Source organism: Hypanus sabinus, chromosome 9, assembly GCF_030144855.1.
Source record: "Hypanus sabinus isolate sHypSab1 chromosome 9, sHypSab1.hap1, whole genome shotgun sequence".
Classification (NCBI taxonomy): Eukaryota; Metazoa; Chordata; class Chondrichthyes; order Myliobatiformes; family Dasyatidae; genus Hypanus; species Hypanus sabinus.
The window spans coordinates 168,809,728-168,822,524 of record NC_082714.1 but is presented as its reverse complement, the minus strand read 5'-3'; the positions used below and the strand labels follow the sequence as shown (position 1 = coordinate 168,822,524).

The 12,797-nt window shown below is 39.9% G+C and overlaps 1 protein-coding gene across 5 annotated transcripts in view; it reads right to left on the bottom strand.

Moving 5' to 3' along the window:
* The window catches only part of fer1l4 (fer-1 like family member 4), a 397,456-nt gene that overhangs the window by 276,007 nt on the left and 108,652 nt on the right, over positions 1–12,797 (bottom strand). For all 5 annotated transcript variants that reach the window (XM_059981120.1, XM_059981116.1, XM_059981117.1 and 2 more), the window contains 2 exons: positions 8,360–8,721; positions 5,286–5,394 (listed from right to left, as the gene is read on the bottom strand). In XM_059981120.1, coding sequence (XP_059837103.1) covers positions 5,286–5,394; positions 8,360–8,721 — 471 coding nt within the window. The remainder of the gene's footprint in view (positions 1–5,285; positions 5,395–8,359; positions 8,722–12,797) is intronic.

Sequence of the window (12,797 nt, the reverse complement as noted above, 5' to 3'; positions counted from 1 at the left end):
CAAAGATAGTGATTTGAAGTGACCCTTTGGACGAAGGGTCTCGGCCCAAAACGTCGACAGTGCTTCTCCTTATAGATGCTGCCTGGCCTGCTGTATTCCACCAGCATTTTGTGTGTGTTGTTTAAAGCTAACGTAGTTCCTTTAATGGACTTTATGAAATAATTATTTTCTAGGTGAAACCCACTTACACTTTCTTTAATAGGTCGTATCCATGCCATGAATTCTGGTTAATTAATTAATAATTAAAGGAATTAATAATTCTGGTCACCGAATTATAGGAAAGATATCAATAAATTAGAGAGAGTGCAGAGACGATTTACTAGGATGTTACCTGGGTTTCAGCACTTAAGTTACAGAGAAAGGTTGAACAAGTTAGGTCTCTATTCATTGGAGCGTAGAAGGTTGAGGGGGGATTTGATCGAGGTATTTAAAATTTTGAGAGGGATAGATAGAGTTGACGTGAACAGGCTGTTTCCATTGAGAGTAGGGGAGATTCAAACGAGAGGACATGATTTGAGAGTTAGGGGGCAGAAGTTTAAGGGAAACACGAGGGGGTATTTCTTTACTCAGAGAGTGATAGCTGTGTGGAATGAGCTTCCTGTAGAAGTAGGAGAGGCCAGTTCAGTTGTGTCATTTAAGGTAAAATTGGATAGGTATATGGACAGGAAAGGAGTGGAGGGTTATGGGCTGAGTGCGGGTAGGTGGGACTAGGTGAGATTAAGAGTTCGGCACGGACTAGGAGGGCCGAGATGGCCTGTTTCCGTGCTGTGATTGTTATATGATTATATGGTGAAAATGATGATTTTACCCAGATTTTTATATATTTTTTCAAAATATACCTATCTTTTTAACTAAAAAAAATTTTGATCAAATTGACTATTATTTCGTTCTTTATTTGGAACAATAAAAGACCATGAATTAATAAGTATCATTTACAAAAATCTAAAAGAGATGGTGGACTTGCACTTCCTAATTTAATATTGTATTATTGGGCAGTTAATATTCGACAGTTATGTTTTTTGCTATATTGGCTCGACAAGAGCCAAAAACCAGCTTGGATTGATTTGGAATTAAAAGCTATCAAATAATTTCATTTAACATTATTAGGAGCTCCATTACCTTTACAACTCTCTAAAATTCAAAATTTATATCTTTACCCTGTTATTAAACAGTCCTTATGGATTTGGTTTCAGTTTCGCAATTTTTAAAATTTTAAACAATTTAAATTGTCTAGCTCTTCATATCAAAATTTTTTATTTAAACCTTCAGTAACTGATCCTATTTTTCTACTATGGAGAAATAAGGGGATCAGTATTTTTGCAGATTTATTTTGTGATGGTCGATTGATGACTTTTGAAGAGTTAATTAGCAAATATTCTCTTTTTCATACACATTTTTTGCAATATTTTCAGGTTAGACATTTTTTATAAAAATTACTTATCTAAGTTTCCATATATGCAAGAATCTGATTTGTTGGATACTATTTGGAATATGAATCCTTTAGTAAGAGGTTCTATTGGTAGAATTTATAATTTATTTTTACTACAAAAAGATAACCTTTTACTAAAGATTAAACAAAATTGGGAGAGAGAACTTAATATGATCTTTGTTAATGAAGATTGGTTGCGAGTTCTGAAAATGGTCAATTCTTCTTCGATGTGTGCCAATCACTGTTTAATTCAATTTTAAAATTGTTCAGCATTATATAACAAAGGAGAGACTATCTAAAATATTTCCTAATATAGACAGTTACTGCGATAGGTGTAAAACTGAAGTAGACACTTTGTCTCATATGTTCTGGTCATCTCCTTCTCTAAAATCTTTTGGAAATCTTTATTTTCTACAATTTGTAAAGCTCTGAAAATTAACTTACAACCTAATACATTAAATGTTCTATTTGGAATAGTTCCGCATCATATTCAGGGTATTTCATCTTCAGACCAACGTGTAATTGCATTTGTTACATTGTTGGCAAGAAGGGCTATTTCATTGAAATCGAAAGATACCTCTGTCCCTACATTAATTCAATGGTTTTCTCAAGTAATGTCATGTCTTATTTTGGAAAAATCAGAAGTGGAACTTTTGATCCTCAATTTGATTTTGAGAGAGGATGATGCTCTTTTGCGAAATATTATCATTTAATTAGAATTATTTAATATGGTTTTCACCAATTTTATTTTATATAAACATTAATTGGTGGTTGATGATTATTTTTCTTTATATATATATACACACACATATATAAATAGATAGATGATGGTAAGTCGTATTGCTCTGGGAGTCGATTCCTAATGTTTTTTTTTTCACTTTTCTTTTTCTTTCTCTTGTAGTTAGTGGGGTTTCTTTTTCTTAGTAAGTTGGGGTTCTCTTTTTTCCTTCTTTTCCTTATAAAAAGTGTTTTTTTCATTATCGTAGATTATCCTTTTTTGAAAAGTTTTTGCTTCAGCTTTATTAATTGTATATATATCAACCTGTTGAAGTTTTGTATCATTTTATAGCTGTAGAAGATTATGTATCAATAAAAAGATTATAAAACTGAAAATAAAATGGATACCCGACAGGTGAAGGACGGTCTGTGGAACAGAACATTTTGAAATGGATACCCGACAGGTGAAGGACAGTCTGTGGACAGAACATTATAAAATGGATACCCGACAGGTGAAGGACAGTCTCTGGACAGAACATTATAAAATGGATACCCGACAGGTGAAGGACATTCTCTGGACAGAACATTATAAAATGGATTCTCAACAAGTGAAGGATGGTCTGTGGAACAGAGCATTATAAAATGATAATTATCATTATAGATATATAATATTTATTATCATATTCTAGATTATCTATTATCATATTATAGATTATAATCAGAGCATTATAAAATGATAATCATTGTAAAATAATCTGGATGGTGGGGTGGTAAATTGGATTAGTAAGTATGCAGATGATACTAAAGTAGGTGGCGTTATGGATAACGAAGTAGATTTTCAAAGTTTGCAGAGAGATTTAGGCCAGTTAGAAGAGTGGGCTGAGGGATGGCAGATGGAGTTTAATGCTGATAAGTGTGAGGTGCTAAATTGTGGTAGGAATAATCCAAATAGGACATACATGGTAAATGGTAGGGCATTGAAGAATGCAGTAGAACAGAGTGATCTAGGAATAATGGTGAATAGCTCCCTGAAGGTGGAATCTCATGTGGATGGAGTGGTGAAGAAAGCTTTTGGTATGCTGGCCTTTATAAATCAGAGCATTGAGTATGGGAGTTGGGATGTAATGTTAAAATTGTACAAGGCATTCGAATTTGGAGTATTGAGTACAGTTCTGGTCACCGAATTATAGGAAAAATGTGAACAAAATAAAGAGAGTAGAGGAGATTTACTAGAATGTTACCAGGGTTTCAGCACCTAAGTTACAGAGAAAGGTTGAACAAGTTAGGTCTTTATTCTTTGGAGCGTAGAAGGTTGAGGGGGGAACTTGATAGAGGTATTTAAAATTATGAGGGGGATAGATTGAGTTGACGTGGATAGGCTTTTTCAATTGAGAGTAGGGGAGATTCAAACAAGAGGACGAGTTGAGAGTTAGGGGGCAAAAGTTTAAGGGTAACATGAGGAGGAATTTCTTTACTCAGAGAGTGGTAGCTGTGTGGAATTAGCTTCCAGTAGAAGTGGTAGAGGCAGGTTCGGTATTGTCATTTAAAGCAAAATTGGCTAGGTATATGGACAGGAAAGGAATGGAGGGTTATGGGCTGAGTTCAGGTAGGTGGGACTAGGTGAGAGTAAGCATTTGGCATGGACTAGAAGGGCCGAGATGGCCTGTTTCCTTGCTGTAATTGTTATATGGTTAAAATGGATTACCGACAGGTGAAGGATGGACTGTGGAATAGAACGTTATAAAATGGATACCAGACGGGTGAAGGATGGACTGTGGAATAGAACGTTATAAAATGGATACCAGACGGGTGAAGGATGGACTGTGGAATAGAACGTTATAAAATGGATACCAGACAGGTGAAGGACTGCAGATGTCAGTTGTACAGTGGCAGCAATGTGTAGAACGTCAGTGAGGAACTTGTAATATTGCATCTTAAGGAGAATGCATTAAACAGCATGCTAAAAAGAAACCAGTAGAGTGTCTCATTGAGTTTAGAATTGAATGAGGCAAAGAGATGGTGAGGGGTTTGGGGTGAGATACTATAATAAGATTCCTGCCCACCCTGATGTCACTTTCACTTTCACAGAAATCCTTTATCAGTATTATAAGAATACCTGCCTCTACCACTCAGATACCTACTGTCTTCTAGGTTAAAATGTTCTTCTTTAGAATTCCTCGAAACTTTGAACCCTTCACCCTACACCCATGCCCACTCATTTTCGACACCTGTGTCATGGGGAAATCTTCCTGCTATTTATCCTGTCTATGCCCCTCATAACTCTATCAGTTTTTATACATCACCTTACACCTGTCAGGATTAAATTCAATTTGCTATTGCATTGCCTCCTCTATCAGGCACAAGATACGGTAGTGTATTGGTGAGCATACTGGTGTAGCAGTGCCTAGTAACGTAGTGGTTAGCACAACGCTTTAACGTAACAGCGACCTAGGTTCAATTCCTTCTGCTGTCTGTAAGGAGTTTGTATGTTTTCCTCTCATGTTTCTTCTCACAGTCCAAAGGCGTACCAGTTGGTGGGTTAATTGTTCATCGTAAATTATTCGTGATTAGGTTCGGACTAAGTCGGGGAACTGCTGGGAGGCACAGCGGAAAGGGCCAAAAGGGCCTATTCCATGCTGAATATCAATAAATAAATAAATACAGATGAATAACTAATCATTGTCCTAATATTTTACACAAACATGACTCAGACACTGCCGCCAATACAGCCCATGGTGTTGAGAGGGTGAACAGCCTTGAGTTCCTCGGCAGACACAACACTGAGGATTTCACATGACCGTCCTGTTCTACATACTATTAAATTACTATAAATTGTACATTGCACATTTAGACGGAGACATACTGTAAAGATTTTTACTCCACATGTGTATGAAGGATGTAAGTAATAAAGTCAATTCAATTCAAACAACATCATTTATATTTGGTTTTGTAAATGCTTTGTGACAATGTTTAGGCCTAAGGTTCTGCTGAACTTCATTTGTTCAGGGAGACAAGTTCTTCATTCTTTTTGTATCACTGATGTTACCTAATACATCACTTACAAAATTGAAAGACATGACAAACATATTTTGATGGAAATACTGGCTCGTTGTAGCTATGAAAGGCAGAAAGGTCCTACCTATGGACACTTCAAAGGTGAGAAGCCGTGACTGGACTGATGGATCAATCATGGTTGCCTCAAAAAATCCAGCAAAAAGAAGAAATTCCTCTTTTTCACCTGCAGCAGACTGAAAGGTGAGAATATTAAATTGTGGCTTATTCAGTAGGATGACATTCTGCATTTCAATCAGCTGTGTACCCATGTGTTCTGACCTTCGCTGTATCATTGAATCAATCACTGCTGTGACAGCATCGACTACTGAAACTCATTGATAACAAGTATGATTTATGCTTACCTGTGTAAGTGGTAGCCAGTGGACATATAGTTCACCCCTGTTTGGGGAAGTGGTAGCCAGTGGACATATAGTTCACCCCTGTTTGGGGAAGTGGTAGCCAGTGGACATATAGTTCACCCCTGTTTGGGGAAGTGGTAGCCAGTGGACATATAGTTCACCCCTGTTTGGGGAAGTGGTAGCCAGTGGACATATAGTTCACCCCTGTTTGGGGAAGTGGTAGCCAGTGGACATATAGTTCACCCCTGTTTGGGGAAGTGGTAGCCAGTGGACATATAGTTCACCCCTGTTTGGGGAAGTGGTAGCCAGTGGACATATAGTTCACCCCTGTTTGGGGAAGTGGTAGCCAGTGGACATATAGTTCACCCCTGTTTGGGGAAGTGGTAGCCAGTGGACATATAGTTCACCCCTGTTTGGGGAAGTGGTAGCCAGTGGACATATAGTTCACCCCTGTTTGGGGAAGTGGTAGCCAGTGAAAGCACAGTTTGCCCCTGTATGGGAAAACAGCAGCCACTGAAAGCAGTCTACCCCTGTTTGGGGAAGTGGCAGTCATTGAATACACAATTTACTGCTGTTTGGGGAATCCGTAGCCAGTGAATATATAGTTTATCCGTTTGGGAAAATGGCAGCATCTGAAAACACAGTTTACTGCTGTTTAGGGAAATGGCAGCTGGTGAAAACACATTTTACCCTGTTTGGGAAAGTGGTAGCCTTTGAAAGCACAGTTTACTGCTGTTTGGGGAAGTGATAGCCAGTGAATGTATAGTTTACCCCTGTTTGGAGAAGTGGCAGCCTGGGGAAAATGGTAGCCAGTAACCATGTGCAAGGTGAGAAAGAACAAGGATATGGTGGATAAATCGTTGAGTTCAAGATGTCTCAGTATATGAAATGATGGTGATGATGATGAGAGGTTTCTGAGCGTGAACAATTTTCTGGACAGGACAGGAGAGAATTGGAAATGTGGCCCAGTGTGGAAAGGAGGGTACAATGCCATTGCCAACAAAAAGATTCCAGACATCCAGGACTTTACTGTGTATCAGAAACTTCAGGCAAAGTCATTTATAGGCACACTTAAAAATCCTGTAGAAACAATTTTATTCAGAATCTTCAGAGGCTTTCAAGATTACAGATTTGACACATTTGACAAGAGATTGGAAGAGCTGGTTAACAAAGATGTTAGGCTGTAAACACTGGCTATACGATATAAATTACTGATACATTTAGATCAGGTACTGCAAGATGAAGAAAATCTGTTATACTAGACCTAATAGCTGAAAGACCACAAAGAATAGCTGCCAGATTAGACCATAAAACATTAAAGACATAGGAGCAGAATGAGATCATTCAGCCCATCAATTCTGCTGCATGATTCAATCATGCTGATTTATTTCTACCATATTCTCCCACCTTCTCGCTGTAATGCTTAGCCCCCTCACCAACCAAGAATCCATTAATCTCTGCCTAAAATACACCCAGTGAGCATGGACTGAGCTCCTTTAGTCCAACCGGTCCATGACAACCACAGTAACCTTCCTGCTAATTCCAGTTACCCACATTCATCCATAACCTTCCAAGAAGAAAACTTAGCTTCTGCAGCTCTCTGTAGCAACAAATTCAACATCCAATGGTTGTAGAAAATAACTCTCATCTCAGTTATAAAGGATTATCCACTTATTCTAAGGCTATGCCCTAAACATCCTTTTGATTCGCACTTTATCTTGCTAGGAAGGTTCCAAGAACACCTCTTTCTGAACTCTGAGTAAGCCCAGAGCCATCAAACACTCCTTGACTGTACAGTAAGCCTTTCATTACATAGAACAGTACAATGAAGTACAGGCCCTTCAGCCCATGATGTCATGGCAGTCTTTAAAACCTACTCCAAGATCACTCTAACACTTCCCTCCCTGCATAGCTCTCAATTTTTCTTTTACCTTTTTGTCTATCTAAGAGTCTTTTACATCACCCTAATGTATCTGCCTGTACAGCTAAAGCTGGCAGTGCGTTCCGTGTACCTACCACACTGTGCAAAAACCTCACTCTGCCATTCCTCCCTCTACCTGTCTCCAATCACCGTACAAGAATACCCTCTCATACAAGCCATTCCTCCCTGGGGAAAAGGTGCTAGCTGTTCACTCCATCAATACCTTTTATAATTATCAAATCAGCTCTCATCCTCCTTCACTCCAAAGAGAAAAGCCCCAGCTTGTTCAACCTTTCCTCCTCACTAATCCAGGCAGCACCCTGGTAAATCTCCTCAGCATTCATTTGAAAGATTCCACATCTTTCCTTTAATGAGGTGATCAGAGCTGAACACAATATTCCAAGTGTGGTCTAACCAGAGTTTTACAAAACCTCAACACTACAACTCTTGAACTTAATCCCCAACTAATGAAGGCCAACACACCATACGTCTCCTTAACCACCCCATCAGCTTACGCGGCAACTTGAAGGTATCTATGGGGGTCATTCCCATGAATTTCCTCTGTACTCTCTTCAGATACACGGCCCAAAATTGCTCACAGTATTCCAAACATCCTATGATCATTTGCACATTCTTACTTGATTATCCAGGAGGACCAAAAGTGTCTGACCAACTGGGACCAATCTGATCTAGATTACTCAGGAGGAAAATGGCACCTGACTAACTGAGTCCAGTCTAATCAGACCAATCTAATCTGCTTCACCCAGGAGGACCAACAGCATCTGACCAGTCTGATCTGGGTTATCCAGGAGAACCAGTGTCAGCTGCAGAGGAAAGACAACACAAGAATATCGCGTTGTGCTTTTGGTCTAGACTTACTTCTGGCAGAGGGTGAATGCTATCAATGCTCACTTCCATTGCACTTGGCTGTTCCAGGGAATTTGCGCCTTCTTCACCTTCAGTTTGACTATGACTCTCTTCTTTTGCCTTGGACTTAGATTTGGATTTTTTGCTCTTTTTTTTAAATTTGAACATGCTCTTTGATTTTTTCCCTTTGTCACTTTGAATAGCTGCAATGGAGCTGTAAATATCTACTGAGACTGCCATAAGTATTCGCCCTCGGTAAAATATCCCTTCTCCTAGGCCCTCATTTAGATCCTTGTAGGCATCCCTGAGTGCAGAATTCTGGGGAGAGCCATAGAGGTAAACCCATGCTGGGCCAAAGGTTGGGTAGAAACCAGCTGAAAAATAATTAGATAGGAGAGAATGATTAACATTCAGATATGGGTTTTACTAACAAGACAGACATCAACAAACACGGAAGTCATGTCGTACGGAATCAGGCATTACGGCCCAACTCATCTGTGTATACAATATTGACTAATTAACTAGTCCCATTTGCCTGAGTTGGTTCATATTCCTCTAACCTTTTCCTATCTATGTACTGTAATTGTCCTTTAAAATGTCTTAATTGTACCTGCCTCTACCACATCTTCGGCAGCTCATCAATATACTCACAAGCATCTGTATGAAAAAGTTATCCCTCAAGTCCTTTTAAGTCTTTCCCTTCTAATATTAAAATGTTTTCCTTCTCATTATGGACTTCTTGGCTTTGAAGAGGGGGCAGATGCATTTCAGCAGCATGTTGTTGCCTGCATTAGAGGATATTAGCTACTGTATAAGGGGAGGTTGGATAAACAGATTGCTTTCCCTGGAGCTTCGGAAGCTGAAGGGTGACTAATAGAAGTTTATAGAATTATGAGAATCACACAGAGAGTCGTCAGTCTGTGTCTTCTGCCCAGTGTGCAAATTTGAAATTAGAGGGCAGGTGTTTAAGGTGAGAGGGGGGAATTTAAAGGAGAAGCCTTAGGTAGGTTTTACACACAGAGAATAGTATGTGACCAGAACCTGCTGTCTGGGCGGGTGTCTAAAGCAGAAACAACAGCAGCATTTCAGCAACACTTGGGAAATACTACAAGCTGGGAAAGGAGGGAGATAGATGATGGCAAATAGGATCACTCAAATTGGCATCAGAGTTAGTACAGATACGTTGGGCCAAAAGACTTGTCTACAGTATACCGTACTGTTCTATATTCTGAGGGCAACAGGGAGAAATCAAGAAAGTATAAACCAATGTCAGAAACAGGAAAGGGGCACTACTCTACTGGGTGTTTTTTTATAGACAGGGTCACAGAGGAACAGATAGGGAGGCAGATTCTGGAACGGTGCAATAATAATAGGTCTGTTGTAATGGGAGATTTTAACTGTCCTAATAGTGATTGGCATCTCCTTTGGGGTGGAGTTCGTTAGGTGTGTTCAAGAAAATTTCCTGACGCAGTATGTAGATAAGCCAACTTGAGCTGGTATTGGGAAATGAATCTGGCCAGGTGTCAGGTCTCTCAGTGGGAGAGCATTTTGGAGCTAGTGATCACAACTCTATCTCCTTCACCATAGCATTGGAGAGGGAGAGCAGCAGACAAGTTAGAAAAACATTTAATTGGGGTAGAGGGAAATATGATGCTGTTAGGCAGAAACATGGAAGCATTAATTGTGAGCAGACATTGGCAGATATGATGGCAGAATATAGTATTAATGGTAAGACTCTTGGCAGTGTGGAGGATCAGAGAGATCTTGGGGTCTGAGTCCACAGGACACTCAAAGCTGCTGTGCAAGTTGACTCTATGGTTAAGAAGGCATATGGTGCAATAGCCTTCATCAATCGTGGGACTGAGATTAAGAATTGAGAGGTAATGTTGCAGCTATTTAGGACCCTGGTCAGACCCCACTTGGAATACTGTGCTCAGTTCTGGTCACCTCACTACAGGAAGGATGTGGAAGCCATAGAAAGGGTGCAGAGGAGATTTACAAGGATGTTGCCTGGGTAGGGGAGCATAGGTTGAGTGAACTCGGCCTTTTCTCCTTGGAGTGAAGGAGGATGAGAGGTGACCTGATAGAGGTGTATATGATGATGATTGTGTGGATAGTCAAAGGCTTTTTCCCAGGGCTGAAATGGCTAGCACGAGAGGGCACAGTTGTAAGGTGCTTGGAAGTAGGTACAGAGGAGACGTCAGGGTTAAGTGTTTTTCTTTAAAAACACAGAGAGTGGTGAGTGCGTGGAGGCGCAAAGGATAAGATCTTTTAAGAGACTCCTGGATAGGTACATGGAGTTTAGAAAAATAGAGGGCTATGGGTAACACTAGATAATTTCTAAAGTAAGTACATGTTCAGCACATCATTGTGGGCCAAAGGACCTGTATTGTGCTGTAGGTTTTCTATGTTTCTATCCTGCCACAAGGACTCCCAATTTCCTTTGCATCTCTGTAGTTTGAATTCTCTCCCCATCTAAATAATAGTCTGCCCGTTTATTTCTTACACCAAAGTACATGACCATACACTTTCCAACATTGTATTTCATTTTCCTCTTCTTTGCCTATTCCCTACACTATCTAAGTCTCTCTATTTCCTCAATGCTACCTGCTCCTCTACCTATCTTTGGATCATTGTCAAATTTAGCCACAAATCCATTATTCCCATAGTCCAAATCATTGACATACATTGTAAAAAGCAGCGGTCCCAACACCAACCCCTGTGGAACTCCACTGGTAACAGGCAGCCAGCCAAAATAGGATCCCTTTATTCCCACTCTCTGTTTTCTGCCGACCAGCCAATGCTCCACCCATGCTAGTAACTTTCCTGTAATTCCATGACCTCTTATCTTGCTAAGCAGCCTCCTGTGTGGACTTCTGAAAATTCAAGTACACCACTTCTACTGTATCTCCTTTGTCTACCCTGCTTTTAATTTCCTCTAAGAATTGCAGTAGGTTAGTCAGGCAGGGTTTTCCTTTCAGGAAACCATGCTGGCTTTTGGCCTATCTTGTCATGTGCCTCCAGGTACCCTGTAATCTCATCCCTAACAATTGATTGCAACAACTTCCCAACCACTGATGTCAGGCTAACAGGTCTATTGTTTCCTTTCTGCTGCCTCCCACCCTTCTTAAATAGCAAAGTAACATTTTCAATTTCCAGTTGTCTAGTACAATGCCAGAATCTAACAATTATTTATATATATTTGTTAATGCCTCCGCAGTCTCTCCAGTTACTTCTTTCAGAATCCAAGGGTGCATTCCAAGAGGTCCGGGAGATTTATCCAACCTCAGACCATTAAGCTTCCTGAGCACCTTCTCAGTCATAATTTTCACTGCACATATTTCACTTCCCTGACATTCTTGAATGGCCGTTATACTGCAGATGTCTTCCACTGTGGAGACTGATGCAAAATACACATTCAGTTCCTCTGCCATCTCTGCATCTCTCATTGTTCGCCAGCTTCCTTTCATAATTCATCTTTTCCTTCTTGATGATCTTCTTAGTTTCCTTCTGCAAGTTTTTAAAAGCTTCCCAATCCTCTATCTTCCCACTAGCTTTGGCTTCCTTGTATGCTCTCTCTTTTGCTTTTACTTTGGCTCTGACTTCACTTGTCAGCCATGGTAGTTTCCTTTTTCCATTCAAAACTTCCTTCTTATTTGGAATATATCTGACTTGCATTTCCCTCATTTTTTGCAGAAACTCCAGCCATTGCTGCTCTGATGTCCTTCCTGCAAATGTCCCTTTCTAGTCAACCTTGGCCAGTTTCCCTCTCATGCCATTGTAATTTCCTTTATTCCACTGAAATACCAACACATTGGAATTTAGCTCTTTCTCAAATTTCAAAGTGAACTCAATCATATTGTGATCACTGATCCCCAAGGGTTCCTTAACCTTAAGCTCCTTTATCACCTCTGGATCACTGAACAACAACCAATCCAGCACAGCTGATCCTCTAGTGGGCACAACAACAAGCTGTTCTAAAAAACCATCCTTTAGACATTCTACAAATTCTCTCTCGAGGTCCAGTACTGGTCTGGTTTTCTCAATCCACTTTCATGTTTAAATCCCCAATAATTATCATGACACACCTTTTCCTTCTCCTGCTGTAATTTGTAATCCACATCCTGGCTGCTGTTCGGTGGCCTGTATACAACTGCCATCAGGGTCCTTTTACCCTTGCCATTTCTTAACTCAACCCATAGAGACTCTACACCTTCCAATCCTCTGTCAGCTCTTTCTACTGATTTAATATTATTTCACACCACCCCCTCTGCCTACTAACCTATCTTTCTGATACACCGTATATCCTTGGACATTCAGCTCCCAATGGCAGCCATCCTTTAGCCAAGTTTCAGAGATGGCCATAACATCATAATTGCCAATCTGTAGCTGAATTTCAAGATCATCCATTTTATTTCTTAATGCTGCATGCATTCAAATTTAACACTTT